This window comes from Brachionichthys hirsutus, chromosome 1, assembly GCF_040956055.1.
Source record: "Brachionichthys hirsutus isolate HB-005 chromosome 1, CSIRO-AGI_Bhir_v1, whole genome shotgun sequence".
NCBI lineage: Eukaryota > Metazoa > Chordata > Actinopteri > Lophiiformes > Brachionichthyidae > Brachionichthys > Brachionichthys hirsutus.
Window position 1 is genome coordinate 8,467,424 of NC_090897.1, and position 17,741 is coordinate 8,485,164.

Here is a 17,741-nt window from a genome sequence, read left to right on the forward strand (position 1 = left end):
CTGCAGCGTTCAGCGCTCCTATTATCGGACATGCCGGACTGTTCGGACACTTAGCCGCCAGTTCGGTGATTATTTACTGCACACAGAGATCTGCCGACTCGTTGCATGCAGTGTTGCCTTTAAACACAACGAGCGTCCGCTCCTCGCCAGCGCGCACCAGCTCGTCCCGGCGCGCCCCAGCTCCTCGCCAGCGCGCACCAGCTCGTCCTGGCGCGCAGCTCCCACGGAAACCAGCGAGAGCTCCGGTCCGGTCAGAGATCAGCTGCTACAAGTTACCAGCTCAGTAGTTATTTTAGATGGACAATCCATCACGCTGTTTGCAGCACTGAACGCGTTATTTGCTTTCTATTTCTGAATAAACACAAAAGAAGGGAATATTAATTTCTATACTTTTGGTATAACACCAAATGAATAGGGATGCACGATCCAGTTAATGCCAGCATGCCATTATTTACTTCCCTGACCTCTTACAGGAGCAGTCATAAGTCATGTGTGGCATGACTTTAATGTGAGGAGGTAGTTAGATGTCTGTGTGTCTTTTCAGTGTCAATAGTAGAATGAAAACTCTAAGGACCCTGGATCCTGACAGACAGTTAGTAAATCTGTGTCTGTCTGTCTGTCCTGTCTGTGTCGGATGAAGAGGAATGGCTAATCAAAGAGTTGCTGCTGTTGCAGCATCATTTTTGCACCGCTGCAGTCCCACCGTGTGAGGCACATATATCTAGTAGACAGTTCATTACCTGAGAGTGTTTGGCTCCTGCACCATGGAGCTGCATCCGCATCTGTAAATATTGATCAGCCGGGCCGCCATCCATTGCATGCAGGGCATTGACCCCTGTCACTGGGTTAAACTGTATTAGCGGTATAATAACCTGTGGTTAAATTGTGACTAAGATTTGTTTGCTTTAAGTTCACGCATAAACATGCATGCTTTGAATGTATATTTTTACCATCTGGCAGTACCAACATGGTATCGAATTACTCATTAACTGCTACAGTCCTGAAGGTACAGCACTTCTCCTGAGCATTTTATAATAGCACAATGCGTGACGCTGTGCATTCTAAATTCTTGACAGCTCACTTAATTTAAGAGTAAGATACATACAACACATACATTGGTGTTTAATTATTAAGATTAAATCCACTTCCCTACATTTATACATCAGTTCATCCCTATTACCAGTAAAAACATAATTATTCAACATTCTACACAAGCTATTTTAACTTTTCACTCATTTAATAGAGTTTTATGCACATTTTAGAATGTAGTCAGAGGTTGTTTTTACATTGAGGCACTGCCAAAGCAGGAACTGGAATAAACCCCGGTTATAGTTTGCTGGTTGCAAAACTTAATGAAGTAACAGCCATTCTAAAGACTGAACAGATTAGGAAAAAAACAAATAATTCTAGCTCTCAGTAGAAACCTCGCCCAAGTCAGCCCGGTTTGCCCGTTTTGCCCTTCAAAATAAGAACCATGGAAACCAACTGCACACCTTCCAGAGTCATTCGGAGATTCTACCAAAGCGCATACCCCCCCCTTGCAGACAGAGATAAATAATAATAAAGAAAGAAAAAGTGGCTGAGAAAAGCCATGAATTTTGCTTTTGTATACAGATTTGTTAAAGCAGGCTTACAGTTTCAGATTCTGATTACATTTAACTGTTTATACAATATACATACCTACATACATCCTAACCCTAACCCACAATAACTTGAAATAGAAGGGAATGAAACAGGGTCATAGATCTCACTGTAGATCTAAGAGTGTATCGGCATGCAGTAATTGTCTTTGTGTATCTGCAGGCATATTTTTGCCTTCCTGCTTGTGTGTAATTCAAATGACAAAGCACCACTGAATGAACATAAATGTAAAGCTGATGCCTTGTCACAGTGAGGTGTCTTACATTAGTACTATTTGCTGACATGCTTCCACGCAGCTGACAGGATTCAGTTCTTTGTGTCGTAGATGAGGCTCAGAAAGCTCTGTACGAGCTCCTAGACAACAGGAGATGCAAACTGCGTCTGTCTGCAAATATTTGCTTTCTGCTTCTGCTGTCACTATAGCGAACAGTTGCATATGTGCAGAAAAATAAAGTTTGGAAGAGACACAGACAAAGGAAGCAGCCAGTCAATAACAAGGCTGCAGAAACAAATAAACAAGCACGCCGTTGGCAGATAGAGATCATTTTCTGCTCAGCTGCAGCCCATTGTGATTCCAGTGTAACCGCTCTTGTCTGATGATTCAAACGATTTAAAATCCTCATCATGAATTTTCTCAGATGTTTTGATTTAAATCAATTCCAGTGTAAGCAAAGAGGTCAGAATCTTTGCGAGAGAATGTTTTCCGTGAAACAATGACAAATCTGGGCTGTAATTTACAGATCACAACAGCAATCAATGAAAACATAATGAATGGTTTCCACACGTGAGTTAAAGTGGGGAAGCATTAATAAGTCAGATCGTTTTCCTATCATTTATATTTGCTTATATATACAGGCTGCTGGGAAACAGAATATCAAGTCAATACATTTGTGTGCGACTCTGGTGGATGATGCAGATTCAGAAGCCCAATTCTTTTTCACCATATATGCAAACAATTGACAAATGTATTTGGAAAAAGGTCAAGGTAGTTTATGACCAACCATACATAGAACATGTTACAAATATTGGTTAACACTAAATATAAAATACTCAAATAATAGAGGAATAATACAGTATTATTATTATTACAAAAAATGTAAGTCTTCATTTACCTTTTAGAATTATGCTTTGTCATAATTTAATGCATTACATTTTTTAAAGCAAAATGTTTTTCTTTAAAGCATTCTGGGAAGCAATCAAGTTTTTGTAATTTATGTATTTATTTGTCTGCCACTGAAATTGCAACATGAAAAAATCCCAAAGCTGCTTTTAATGCTCTGAACGGATTTGTATGGAGCAGGAAGAGCAGGAGACAGCGGTCGTCTCTGGACATTGTTATGACGGAGTAGGACAGACAGTGCAGCTCTGCTGTTACTGGACCCTGGAATCAGAACCCCTCTCCTGGGGCTTGTAGTGAGATCAGAGCTGTGCAGATTCAATCAACGCTTATCAACACTGGACATGGAAATGACCCACCTGGGCCCGACCAGGAATGTGAGATGAGTAATAAACCACTATGAGAGTTTGTCAGAGTTGGAGACTGCATCATAGGAAGTGTCTGTTGCACAATGTGGGGAACTCATTATCAATTAGTTGACATATCCAGGAAATGGACAATTTTGATTTGAGTCTTGCAAATTCATTTATGTATTTATTTTAATTTCTGGTCATGAGCTGTGTTTTTATTATAGTGAATTTCATGTCCATTGGTTTTAACTAAGTTAAAACATAAAACTCATCTTAAAACTTCAGTTGATAAAACACAGCATTGAGGAGTAACTGGAAATGTTATGACAGACTGAATGGCTGCGTGATTGAGGCTCCTGACCTGCATGTGACTGGTGCTTCCATGGCTCTATCCCTTTATCTGTTGCTCAGTGGATGCAGTATCTTGGGTTAATCAAGTTCGTACATTTGGCTCGGATTATGTCTCTGTGATTCAATTGGGAGTCTGTTTTACCATCAAACCAAATCTCCACGGAGAAGGGAGGCGAGGGGAAAGCCTCTCTCTCATCCAGGATACCCAGGAGATCGCAGAGTTCCTCATCATCATGGAGAGCTCATCATGGGAGGGCGGGGAGGGGGAGCAGCATCAGGTGGGTCAGATAGTGAGGTGACTGATTGCTCTGCTCCTCTCTGGACTGCCTGCTAAAGATACAGGCCACAAATAATCAACTAACAACTGCTGCCAGTTACTTTGAAATAAGTGGAACAGATTGGATGTGCTGTGCACTGTGTGGCGCTGTGGCCATAAGGGGTATATAAGGCAGGGCCAATCAGGCAGTGCACAGGTGTTGACCCGGAAGGGCATACAGGTTTTGACCACTTGAAACTAAAACGTAGCCGCTGGAGCGCGTCTAACCGAGAACTACCGGCAACACTACAATAGTCCAGCATTGGGCTGGCTATTATAGTTGCACTTTCCTATTTTGTTTTAAATTTAAGTGTTGGACTGTCAGTGAAATAAATCACACACATGTAAGGCACATTTATCACAAGTGGACTGCTGGAGTCCACATTTACACCACTTTACTGTGGAGGGAGCTTCGACCTGTCTGAAAAGTGTGTGTTTTCACCCCAGACTACGATTAATCCCCACGGTCGTGTGGAGAGCTCACTGGCTGGTCCACAGGTAGAGGTAAATTGGATGTGTCACTAGCAGATGGTAGGTTGCTCCCCTTGAGACCCTCTCCATCTCAAAGTCCTCTCTGGTCAGAAGCGCTGATGGGAAATGTTATCTGCCACATACAGCTTCACAGCAAAGTCACCATGTGTTTCCATCTACTCTCATTGTAGGACATCCCACCCTGTTTTCCTGTCCCACCCACACAAGACGAGTTATGGGAGGAGTTGAATATATTCTTAGAAACGTTAGAAATGTGCACAAATCGACTGTGATAGAAAGTGAAAGGATGAAGCAGCCCTGGTTTATGAAACAAATGACATGCTCAGATTGAGACGCTGTTTCACCACATTCGCATCCTGATTGATGAAGAAATTGATTTATTCAAAGTTTGATGTACCAAGTTGATGGCGTAAGTGTGCCCTTAACTGTCGGCACCTTAGTCATAGCCATCACGCTGCTCTTTACTTATATGCACCTTCCATTCTATGGACAGGGTGCACTTTAGATTATATATTTTCTTTTTGATAATTTGTTTAAGATGGGTCTCCCTTCCTCTGCTATGGCCTCTCACTGTCCCCATAAACTGTACAAACTTTAGAATAGAGCATTTATAAGACTCCATTTCGCTTTTCTCCAGAGCAGCGGTGTCCCAGAAAGACGCTAAGCTTCGTCCTGAATGCGATTAGGCAGCAGTTTACTTGGTTAGGCCGCATGAGGAACAACAGATCCAACAGAACAGTGATGTCCGACAGATAACCTTTAATCCAATTAGATTTCCACAACATAGTCCATTTATCTATTACACTAGAAGCTATAGGAATTATGCATGAGTTTCCAAAATATATATCAGGAAATATTTGCTTGTGGCTTTCACGCTTTTTACGTTCGATTGTTCTTAAAGAGGTAGCCGGAGAAAAAGAACACACTGTCCTCATCTAAAGCTAGAAATTAAAGTTGAAAGTGTTATGCTTGCTTTTAGCGTATTAATGTGATGTTTCTGTTTCTGCCCTACATTTTCATATAATATGCTTTGGAAGACTAATCGTCCTGCTACTCCTTCAACGCTGACCCTGTATTATCCACCTTTCTACAGATGAAGCAAAGAGACTGCTGAGACAGTACTAGGAATAGTTACCGCTCACTGCCCATCATTCCTTTAACAGGGGTTATTCTCTTAATATTTACATGTACTGCATGTGACACTATAAATATGCTGCTACTGCGTGAATGGGTCCCGTGCAGCACTCGTGATATAATGGTCTCAATGACAATGAAGTCCCAAAGGAGATCTAACTTTCCGACGTCTGCACTGATATACTGTATACCGATAATCTAAATGAGGCCTTTGGTGTTTGTGAGAGAAACATTTCCAGTAAATAAACAACCTTTTCTGCCAGGTGTGTGGATTAGGACATCAATTGCGAACTGCCTTCTGCCTTCACGCGACTGTCTCCTGTTTCCCCGGAGAAACTGAAATATCGCTCCTATTTGTTGGGAATGCTGCAGTCTCATCTGACAAACGGCTGCTGTCCAGTGTGTGGTGAATCAGCAGAAGGGGAGGGTTGAGGAATGGTTTTGCTTATTCAGAGCTAAATGTCTAAATGGTAAGAAATCCCATCATGGCATCAGTTTAACACCACAGTGGGTCAGACCCGGCTGCTCTTCAACGTTGTTGATGAAATGCGGACTAAGGAGAAGGACAATCGATCAAAGAAAGTAACATTAGTTAGGTTAGTTTTGCTTTTACTGGCATAGTAATTAGATGTAACTACAGCACATATTAAAACAAGGCTGTTAAACATTTAACAAAGAAAGGGCCGGCTTTAATTCACATCAAAGGAGAACATGAAACTATACCATGACAAAAAAAAGAAGCATGTGGAGCACTCATGTTGTCTCTTTTGACATTTTGAACCATGGAGTTGTTCGTGAAGACATAATAAAAGGATGTACATGCCCAAATATGATTTGCTCTTGCTGGCTGGGATGGACTGGACCAATGCAGGGCTTAATTAACTTTTCGCCGAGTGTAGATGGAGGGCAGAAGAGCAGGATCAATCACAGAGGACAACAGCAATATCCCTCTTTGTTAGTGAGCACAGAGGCCGACTGTGACAAACTGTGCTTCAGCTGGTCAATCATAAACCAAGGCTGAAAAGGCAATCAATATCCAACCTTAGACATTTGTGTCGGTTTGTTCTGAACCTAGACAAACTTTGAACTGGTCATTGAGACATGCCTGAAGATGATCCATGCTAATAAAAGCGTAAAGTTTGTAAAATATAAACATTGAAGTTTACATGTAGAATCCATTTCAGGGTGGTCCATCTCCTCTCATCCATCGCTGCCCTATGGATGCAATCAATACGGAACCTGGATGCACTCTGCTTTCCTTTGGGGGGCAATTTAATTTACACTGTGAATATGAAATAAATAAAATGTGGAATATGATTATGTTTTGCAACACACAAGTAAATGCACAGTATATCAGTGGTCATTAATGACTCGTCAAGATCAAATATTCTGATATATATACTAGTGTAATTACAATGTCCAGGGGTGTCTCACAACAGCTGCCTCCTTTAACACAACATCCTAACTGTAGACACACACACAGAAAACAGGTCCTTAGACCTGATTGATTGATTGATTTAACCTGCTAGTTCAAATTTCAGCTTGGGTCAGAGGTCAGCAGTTAAATGAAGTGGACAGGGAGGGTTGGCAGAAGGTGTAAATATAGTCATTTATAATAATCCTTAACCCTAATATCATGTTTAACTGATACCCTCTATTTTATTTTTTTATTTTTTTCTCATTTGGTGAGATATACTCAACCAGCCAGTGTGGGAACTAAATAATATTCCTCCACAATCATTCAAACTTTGTGACCTAAAAGCAACTACAATCATAGTCTGGCGAACACTCTGGGTTCTGTTTTGTACTTCTCTAGGTACATACCCTCCCCACTACTAATGTCTGCTAGACTGCAACCTTGACCTTTCCTGTGGAGCGATTACATAAACAAAGCCAATGACCTGATTGAGGTCAGGTGCATTTTTGGGATTTGATTACACAAACAATATTATACAGTAAGAGTTTTTAATTCACTGGACTGAAGCATTAAGACCTGTGAACAGTGGCTGAGGGAGTTAGAGAACAGCAACAGACCTTTTGTTTGAGCCATGCAAGGTTAATTTCACGGTTATCAATGCTCACACAAGGTTTACGTCTACAGCTGCAGGTCCACAGCCCATATTTGGACAACAGGGTCAGTCACCCCTGCCAATTTAGTTTATGGGGGAAAAAGTGTTGACCCTGACTGAAAAGAAGACCTCATGATAACATAATTATGGGTGATAGCAAAGTGCTATTCAGGGCCACTCAGCTACTTCCGAATTGCCCCTGATAGTAGATTGCTCCATGAAACTGTATTATATGACTAATTACATTCCCAAACTTAAAAGGGATTGCTTCGTGAAGCTTTTCTGTCAACTCCTTTTTTCCCCTTTATGTTGCTCTTAATCTTGGAGTTAAAATATCTCAATTTCTTTTCTTTTTTTAAGCTTTTTAGGGAGACTTTTCTTGAGATACCTGCATGTTGGCATGGCATGATTGCCATTTATTCAGCCATCAAAATGATTTAATAAAGTGCAGGATATACAAGCATATGAAGACTTTAATGCAATCTGAAACACAGTAACCACTATTTAGTAAAGAGAAAAAATAAAGCAATCGAGGTTTCTGCTTTCACAGCTTCTCTAATATGAGCTTCAGTAATTCAAACCTTGAGCCAACATTACCCCCTAGTGGCCATCAGGCATTACTACATACACAAAATAGGACACATACAGTTTACACTTGTTCGTTTATTTTGGGAAACCTCCAGATAAGTCAGATGCAATTAAAATGTGAATATGATTACTATTTAATTTCGTTTCGTTATAATCCTCTATCATCATCAAAACTGATGTTTTATTCTGAAAAATATATTTTACAAAACATGACTGATGAATTGTGATATTTTAATGTAAGAAAAATGTAAAAGAAATCACAGGGCATGGGCGACATGTAACAGGCAACTGTATAACCGGTAACTTGGGACTTCGTACGCTCATCATTTTCCTTTGACTTGATCTTCATTATTCCTGCTCATGTATATGCACTGAAACAACCTTGTAAATAAACCCTTATATGAGATCAATGTGTTGTACTAGTAATAGTAATACATTAGAGCGTGTAATCTATTCCTGATGTTGTGATCTCAAAAAATACAATTTTCAAACCGTTATTATGAAAGTATTTACTCACCAATACTGCATTTTCTTTACACAAGTACTGCACGTGTCAAATATAACAAAATCATTGTGCAGTTATATTTGTCGTCACTATTACATTATGATCCATTACAGTTTCAAATCAGTCTAATTTTGTGTCAAACATCCTTAAAATATAATGCGTCTCGAAATAATGTCATTTTAAAATGTTCCAAATCAAAAATGATTTATTCAAGTTTGTATACCAAGTTCGTACGCCATCCCAACTGCCCGTTCATTTGTTCTCCTAATTAAATTACAATTACATTGATGTTACGGGCCCATATTAATATTCAACTCAATAATTTACAACTGTCAACTTTCCTTTATTTTCTAACCCTCAAATAAATGGGAGGACGCGCTGAATGCTGGGATTCTGCGGGATCCACCGCACAACGCCATCTTTAAACCCCACAAGAGGCCAGAGACACAGTTTGTGCACCGGGATGAGAAACACGACCCCTTCCGCGGGATTTAAGTTCGGATCGTGGAGGTGGCGTGGCTTCTCCCCGGTGAAGTTGCCACTCGGGGACCGGCAGGTGTGACCGTGAGAAGACGACCAGGCGACCCCGCGAGAGCCTGAAACTGTTGTTATCTTAGGCAGACAACAACAATAGACGGAAAGACAACAACAACGGACTAGCACGCTAGCGCTCACGCTAGCTAACGCTAACTACTTCTTCAGCAAATCAGTCCGGCTCCGCTGGAATTTGGACCGGACGCTGTTTGTAGTTGGCATCTGGGCATACAGCGAGACACGCAGTCCATCACTTCGTTGCCACTTTTTTTTTTTTTTTTGTATTGAAAATTCTACAAACATTTACGTCGTGGCTTTAGCTAGCTAAAAGCTAAGTCCCGACTTTCCCCCTTCCCCAGCGGCCCGGCCGGAGATGCGTGGAAGATGTCGGTGTCGGGGCTGAAGGCCGAACTGAAGTTTTTGGAATCCATTTTTGATCCAAACCACGAACGTTTCAGGATCATCGACTGGAAGCCCGACGAGCTGAGCTGCCAATTTAACGTAACTGGCGATAAGCTTCTAATTATCCACTGCAACATAACGGTAAGGGGACGACGTCGTTGGTGCTCGATGCGATGCTAGCGCTAGCTTGGTAACTTGCTAGCCAGGGTTTTGGCTACCTCCACATTTGTGGTGCCATGCGCTATCGCTTTTGCGTAGCTTCATAAGCTGGGCGACAGACTGTCGTGGTAGAGCGGTTTTGTTGTGCCATCCCAATTCTGGAAAGTATTGATTAGCGAGCATAGCTTCAAGCTAACGCTGCGCTGTGTATGCTAATGCTCGGAGATGATGATGACAACATTAAATGGCTCTGTTTAACCGTGCCTTGCGGAAGTGCATTGGTCAAATGTGTAATTCTCTCTCTCTCTCTCGTTCTGTCGTCCACGCCGGCTGCAGGAATCCTATCCTTCCACGCCTCCAATATGGTTCGTGGACTCTGATGACCCGAGCTTGACGCAAGTTTTGGAGCGGTTGGAAGATGTGAGGAAAGGCAGCACCCTGGTAATGAACGCAGTCCTTTTAATTTGTCTCTCTCATCGATGAAAACGTGATGATTTCTGTTCAAATACAAATGCTGTCTGCCGGCAACTGTCTGTCATCCGAGCTGCTCCCCGATAGCGATCGGGGGAACTCGAGTTTAACGCTCGCCGAATGACAGATGTCATCTTGTGGCGCAGCAGCCTCGTTAACCAATAGAATATAAGCAGAGGGTTCTGTTTCACAACTGACCTCTTCAACCCTGGTGTGCTTAAAAATAGCAGTTGAAGATGCTTCAGCAAATTGCTTTCATAAGATCCCTGCGATGACAGAATAAAACGTTGAACTTGCATTGATTGCTTGGCTGTATTGACTTTAGGCTTCCTTGTAGCAAACGCACTTTCTGTGCATTATTGTGTTGCAACACACAAATAAACATCTCCCGAAGGAGGCGGAGCCAGATTATATCGGTGTGAATCAATTTCACGTCTTGGTTTTAGTATCTCCATTTGTCTGCAATAATTGAGGAGTGTTAAGTGCAAACTTCACGTAGGAGTGAATTTTACGTCGTTGTCAAGTGTTTGATGTGAATGATTTTTAGAATTCCTGACGTGGCTTTGCTATGATGGAAGTGTTAGACTTTTGTCCTTTTGGTTTAGAATGGTCTTTGAGTACAGACTAAATGGATTGTCCTAAGATTGTTGCGGCGTCTGTACTACTACTACTGTACTTTCGGTTTGTCCCGTGAGGGGTCGCCACAGCAAATCAGCGTTCTCCACTTCACCCTGTCCTTTGCATCGTCCTGCCCAACACCAGCCACTCTCATGTCCTCCCTCACTCCGTCCATGTGTCTTCTCCTGGGTCGACCTCTAGCTCTGTTCCCTGGCAGTTCCATCCTCAGCATCCTTCTACCGATATAGTCCCTGTCTCTCCTCTGGACATGTCCAAACCATCAAAGTCTGTCCTCTCTGACCTTGTCTCCAAAAACATCTAACCTTTACTGTCCCTCTTATTGTCTCATTTCTAGTCCTATCCAACTGTCAGGCACAATTCATGACTGTCTGTTTTTTTTGTGTCATTATAGATGCAGTGTGGCAGCCTAAATTTAGCCTTGTACAATAATTGTCTTTGATTACATAATCACTCAAACTGCCTTCATTTACAGCATTTTTTTAAAAACAATTATATGCCCCTTTAGTGTCTGTGTGTTGCTCCACCTGCAGATTATTCCACTGTTGTTGTTGTCATGCCCTTTAATGCACTGCATTGTACATAGTCTCAAGCAATCATGAGCTGGTACTTTGGTATTCTGGAAAATGGGGAACAGAAAAATATTGTCATTCATGCCTGAGATATTGTTTGTCACCTCACGACTGTGCATTAGCAGCATTTAATGGTTGGGCTAACTCTTCTTGTCTGTGTGTGCTTTTTTTTTTTTTTTTTTTAGCTTTTACAGCAGTTAAAGAAACTCATATGTGACCTTTGTCGGCTGTACAACCTTCCCCAGCATCCAGATGTTGAGATGCTAGACCAGCCACTCCCTGCAGGCCCGGTCGGACAAGACAGAAAGGCAAGACCGTTCAGCTAGATGTTCACAAAATGCTGCTGTGTCGAATGTCGCCACTAGGATATGGTATGGCCATCTTGTAGATGAGAAGATCGCAATTGCCTCGTCTACAGCCGCTCGTCCGCCTTGCGGGTCATGGGTCTGCTGTAGCCCATCTCAACTGGTTGCGGGTGAGAGGCGGGGTACGCCCCGGATGAGATGTCGGCTCATTGTGGGGCTTTTAAGGAATACTCTTTGATCAATCACCTCCAAACGACTTCTGCTCAATGTAGAACCGGTTGCCTACAGAACCTTACGATACCGTTTGTTTGAAGTTGTTCTCAAATCAGATCAGTTGACTGCGTGTTCTCCTGGTCACTAAAGGGTGTTTCTCATGGGTTTTGTTTATAGCATGGGACAGACGAGGTCACCTCTGAAGAGGAGGAGGAAGAGGAGATGGGAGAGGTCTGTAATCACCTTTGCGCTAAACACCTGCTTGTTATTGATGGTTCAATAGAGGAAACGTTTAGCTCCATCCACCTGAGGGAAGGAACATGGTCCGCGTAGGCACATGAACTTAAATGATTTCTCAAACGGAAGGAGTCGGTGTTTTGTTGTTCCACACTGAAATGCTCCGACTGCAGCTCGTGCTCGCCTTCTTATTCTGGGAACACATTCCAGAACAATCTTTCTTGCATGGCTAGAAGTGTCCACGTTATGTGTGCAGTCATGAACTCGCATCCCTAGTCGCACATAACCAGGGATGTGGACGATGTTGGTATTGCATGCAATAAAATAATGCTGTTCTTGTATTTTGACGTGCCGCCTACTGCGGTTGGTCAGTCGCGTATCCGACTGGCGGCGCGCTAACCCGTGGTTAAATGTGAACCAACAGGACATAGAGGATCTGGACCACTATGAAATGAAAGAGGAGGAGCCTGTAGATGGGAAGAAATCTGAGGATGATGGCATTGAGAAGGAGAATCTGGCCATCCTGGAGAAGATCAGGAAGAACCAGAGGCAGGACCACTTGAATGTAAGTGCTGAGATCTGCTCGTCTCTTCTGCGTTTACCTGTTCATGTTCATTCGTTATCAGTTTGGGAATTAAGGAAATTGATCAAATATTTTGCACAGTTACTTTCTTAACTTACTCTTATGGAAGGATGTTTACCAGTTTATATTATGTGATGTTAAAATGTGTCCACTGCCATCGATTTGGGAATATTCCTTTTCCTGCAATATGTCCTGCTGGACTTCACACTCCAGTGTCCATTTCCAGGTTATTTGAAATAGGCCTAACTAAATTTCGGCATTCTAGTTTCCCACAGTGAAAGCCAATTGTTCCACGTGCGTGGAGAATTCAGTGTGCGAGCGTCGCTGTGGTGTGGTTGTTGATTTTGTACTGCTTCACAAGCCTTTAGAGACGATGTGGATGTGTCCATATATGTATAGCGTGTAGCAACAACGCAACAGTCTCTTTCCACACCTCGCTCCGCCCTTCTCTTAATACAGACGGTGTTTTCAGCAAACAGGAACATGTCTGATCGCTGCTGTTGTGTGAAACATGAAACGCTCTCATATTAAAAAAGGGTTCAAGTGTCTTTGATGTATCCGTATTTGGACCAGAGATGTTCTTGTTTTTTCTCACACACTTAGCTGCAAGGTAACATGATTGTGGATTCCTGTGGGGCTGCTTTGCATGATCTCACATGACGGAGTGAAAGCTGATGGTAGTAATGCACATCCGTTTGCCTTTAAGCATCACTTCTCTAGAATTCCATTTAAGAGTAGTCTCTTGAGGCTGCTTCTATCCATAACTTTAAAAAAAAACGATCATATTTTCTGTTGCATTAAACATTTTCTTTTCTTTCTTTTTATTTTACAGAGCAATTACTTCACTTGCTCATCGTCCTGTTTAGTGGCTCAGCCGTGAGATGGATGTTGTGTATTTCCCGTTGACCTATTTCCTGTTTAATATTTTAGGTATCAGTGACACATTTTCTCAAGGGGTGCACTGATAAATATTGATAGCGGTGTGTAGTAGAATAAAGCATCCTCTGATGTTGGTTGATGTTCAGAGCAGATGACAGGTCTACGCATTTGGAGAATTTCAGAGCACCGTGTTTGTTTTTATGAACATATTTTGCAGGGAGCCGTTTCTGGTTCGGTGCAAGCTTCCGACCGCCTGATGAAGGAGCTCCGGGAGATCTACAGGTCTCAGAGTTACAAGACGGGTATGCATGCTCTTTGTTTTACATCAGCACATTGAGAACCAGCAGGATCTTGTGACTCATATTTAACCACTTTGTTATGCAGGAATCTACTCGGTCGAGCTTGTTAACGACAGTTTGTATGAATGGCACGTCAAACTGAGGACGTGAGTGACTTTGGAATATTGTGCCTCATGCTGTGTTCTTTTCTTCATGTGCATGAACAGCGACTGAGTAATTAAGTGATATTCTCCAACAGGGTGGATCCAGATAGCCCCTTACACAGCGACTTGCAAGTCCTAAAGGAGAAAGAAGGAATGGATTACATTTTACTGAACTTCTCGTATAAAGTGAGTAAAATGATCTCTGTTTGGATGAAAATAGAACCCCAGGAGTCACGGAAGGCTACAAATGAACCGTTTTTGCTGTTCTTCTCCACAGGATAATTTCCCCTTTGATCCACCGTTTGTTCGGGTCGTGTCCCCAGTGCTTTCTGGAGGGTGAGTTCCTCCGCTTGGTACAATACTCAATTGTGTGTTTTTGCAGGCTTTCATTTTGCTGTTGTGATAACCATGTCTCTAAAAAAATAAATGTCCCACTTGCTAGTTATGTCTTGGGAGGGGGTGCACTGTGCATGGAACTCCTCACCAAACAGGTATGCCACACACACACACACACACACACACACACGCACACGCACACTTAAAGCCTGAAACGAATGACAAATTGTGCAGCATTAAAAGATATTACCCTGAATTGTGTTTCAAAAGTAGTTTAATTGGCGGTGTTGGGTTTCCTCCGTGCAGGGTTGGAGCAGTGCCTATTCAATTGAGTCTGTCATCATGCAGATCAATGCCACTTTAGTCAAAGGAAAAGCCAGAGTGCAGTTTGGAGCCAATAAGGTGAGTCAGAAAGCACTGGAGTTTCTGTTTCACGTGTATTCGTTCCTTGGCTGGTCCGTTAAATGCTCAGAAAGCATGAGCATGATTTATTTTGCTCTTCAGATTGAACCAAACATTACTTTATATTTCTAAGAAGTATTTTCATCAGCTGCCTCTTAAGTGCTTTTTCTTTTTTTACTTTGTGAAATGGATCATACCTTATTGAAGTCTTTCTGCATAATGTTAGCATTATAATGAGCCATCAAATTTCCTATTAGAGAGAAATGTGCAGTTTTATCCAACATAATCTCTTCTTAATTGGTCTCTTAACAGTTTGTATTTGAGGATAAAACGAAATTATTGCAAGAAATCACTTCAAATCACTTTGTTGGGATTTTTAGGCATAATTATGGGTTGTGAGGCGTTTGGGGAAACTTTCAGTTTTACTTGAAGTGTGATAATCTAGTTTGAATGGGTCAACACATGTTCAACAGCATAGCATTATGGGATATTTTAACAGCTTTAAGTGCTTTAAAAAGTGAACAGATGGATTATTTGAAACTGTAGAATTCTTGCATCATGCTTGCATAACTCTTTCAGTGAAAGTAGCACATGAGCAGATGGTCTTCAGTTCTGCGCCTAAACGGGAAACATTCTGTCATAATATTGATTAAAAGTCATCAACACTCAACGACTGAAGTTTCTCAGGTTAAGAGGAAATAGAGGTGACTGACTGTTGTAAGCATGCTTTGGTTTGAGAAAGCAGCCATAATGTTATCTATATATTGATTAAATTATAACCTAGAAACCTCAAAAACATGCCTCTTGTGCAGACTCTCCATTGCAGCAGATACTGCCGACAGTTTGTAAGCCGTGTGACCACAGCTTTCTTATTCTGATTTCACAAAGAGAATTTAGACTGACCTGCTAGACTAGTCTTAATTTAGTCCAATTTAAATTACTGGAAGCTCTTGACTTTATTTTACTCTTTTGTTTTTGCTGGAGTTAAGTTGGAGCAGTCAGATATATTTGTTAGTTTGAGAATTGTTTCAGTATAACCAGAAGTCGTGACAAATGAGTGCTACCATTATTACAGATTTAATCAAACTAATAGCCAAGCCTCCAGGCCCGTTCCGTGTTTATTGAACCCACTCGGGTAGGAAACTACCAGTGAACCAGTACCGGGTCTTCGGTGAATGGACCCGCCCGGAGCATGAAAGCAGCCTCCTCTTCATTGTCCTGCATCGCACACTGGGCTTTAGACTTGAAACTGAAGATGATGAGATGAGATGTTGTTGCTCATAGAAACCGTCGTCATGGCGGTTTCGTATTCTGTGCTGTCATCGCAAACCGGCCGTGCTCTCTTGGTTTGAATGTGTTTTCTCTTTTGATGCAGAACCAGTACAATCTAGCCAGAGCACAGCAGTCCTACAAATCCCTGGTTCAGATCCATGAAAAGAATGGTAAGTGTTCGTTTGGGTACGGTTTCATCCGGACGGTATCGAAGCTGAACCGAGTCCACAGTCGCCGCTGCGGGTTTTACTGGGACCTCGAAGCAAATCATTCTTTTGACATGTGAATTTATAGTATAATTGTATCCTGTACATTTGAAGATTCCATATTATGTCTTAAAGACATTGAAAGTGAAGTTCGGAGATGAATGAAGCAACAAGCCTGGGCTAACAAAAGGAGCTAAGCCACAGACGTTTTATCTTGAACTGAGGGTTCAGGTTTTGTTGAACCGGCTCACACAAAGGAAGCCTGAATATATAAGAGGTTTTAGGACCGCGGTGAACTCGGCAGTCGCCTACCGGTACTCGTCATTGTGCTTTGCTATTGGTCAAGGATGACTGATGTCTTCTCTTTTTCTGTTTCCCCCTCCTAGGTTGGTACACACCCCCTAAGGAGGATGGCTAAACGGACTCTTGCCTTTCCAGCACTGGGACCATGCCCCCCCCCCCCCCCCCCCCTCCCCCTTGAGACCGATATTTTTCTTTTCTGCAAACCATTTTTTTTCTCCAAATGTGAAGTTCTGAACTCAAAACCTAATTCCTCGTTCAGCGACCGCCCATATCCTCATACATAAACACACGGACGCAGCCCCCCCCCCCCCCCCCCCTGAAATTTACATCAAAGACTTTCAATGTGTCATATTTATCTCTACATCTGTTGTCCTATACAATCTTATTTTTCTATTGCAGCATTCATCCCACACTCCAGCGAAACGGTGGGCTGGATGGTTCTTTGGTTTTTTTGGCGTCGAGCACACCGAGGTTACTCGCCCTGCTGTGAGTTGTAAGACGTGGCATGGCTTTACCCGGCAGTTTGATGTTCTCGTTGTCGGACGCTGCATCTGTGGCCACAGACTGGATCTCAGAATGGCGTGAGACGTTCCCTGATATGCAGCGGTGGCTTGGAAGGACATGTAATTATTGGCAGAGCGAACGAAACGCTGCCATCTCTCTTCATGGACTGCCTCTGTAATATTGTGCTCATGTATTATCTTTGCGATGCCAAGATCCCGCCTCTGGAACGATGTTGCTTCTGAGAGGGGCAGCTTGCTTTCAAAGCCCTTTATCTGCTTGAGAGGTGAAGAGACTTTTGCAGCCTGGAATGGAATATCCCATAATTAAGAACAGCGTCCCGCTGAGCTCCAGGGTCGGAGACCGCTGTTGTCTTTGTCTCCATAGTAACCAGCTACTGGACGGCTCCCTGCGAGAGAGGGAGCAGCATCAGACACACAACCACACAAAGCAGGGCCGTGTTTGGATTTGATCGCGCGCTAATGTAGTTGATTTTAACTCCACGTGTATAATGTAAATTTGTATTTCTGCGAAATAATTGTTTATAATGTAACCTTGTCTGGGTCTTTGGTTGCGCAGAGACTGACTTCCTATATATCCCTGACTAATAACAGCAGGGCCACTGCAAGACCCATTTAGAATAAGTAAAGGTTTCATGGATATTCTTGCAGAAGGAAAAAAGTATGCTATGTTCTTATGTAAGCTTAATGACTACTGTGGTTTTG

General features: G+C 42.3%; 1 protein-coding gene across 2 annotated transcripts; it reads left to right on the forward strand.

The window, feature by feature from the left end:
* Positions 1–9,481: 9,481 nt before the first annotated feature.
* On the forward strand, positions 9,482–16,630 carry LOC137906621 (ubiquitin-conjugating enzyme E2 Q2-like). 2 transcript variants are annotated; one of them, XM_068751018.1, is made up of 13 exons: positions 9,482–9,640; positions 9,995–10,099; positions 11,523–11,645; positions 12,033–12,086; positions 12,517–12,664; positions 13,764–13,856; positions 13,939–13,999; positions 14,092–14,182; positions 14,274–14,332; positions 14,439–14,487; positions 14,639–14,734; positions 16,110–16,176; positions 16,599–16,630. In XM_068751018.1, the coding sequence occupies exons 1-13, from the start codon at positions 9,482–9,484 to the stop codon at positions 16,628–16,630; spliced, it is 1,137 nt and encodes a 378-aa protein (XP_068607119.1). The 2 variants fall into 2 exon arrangements, with proteins under 2 accessions (XP_068607119.1, XP_068607047.1); XM_068750946.1 differs by having other exon boundaries at positions 12,517–12,657; positions 13,772–13,856.
* Positions 16,631–17,741: the final 1,111 nt, after the last annotated feature.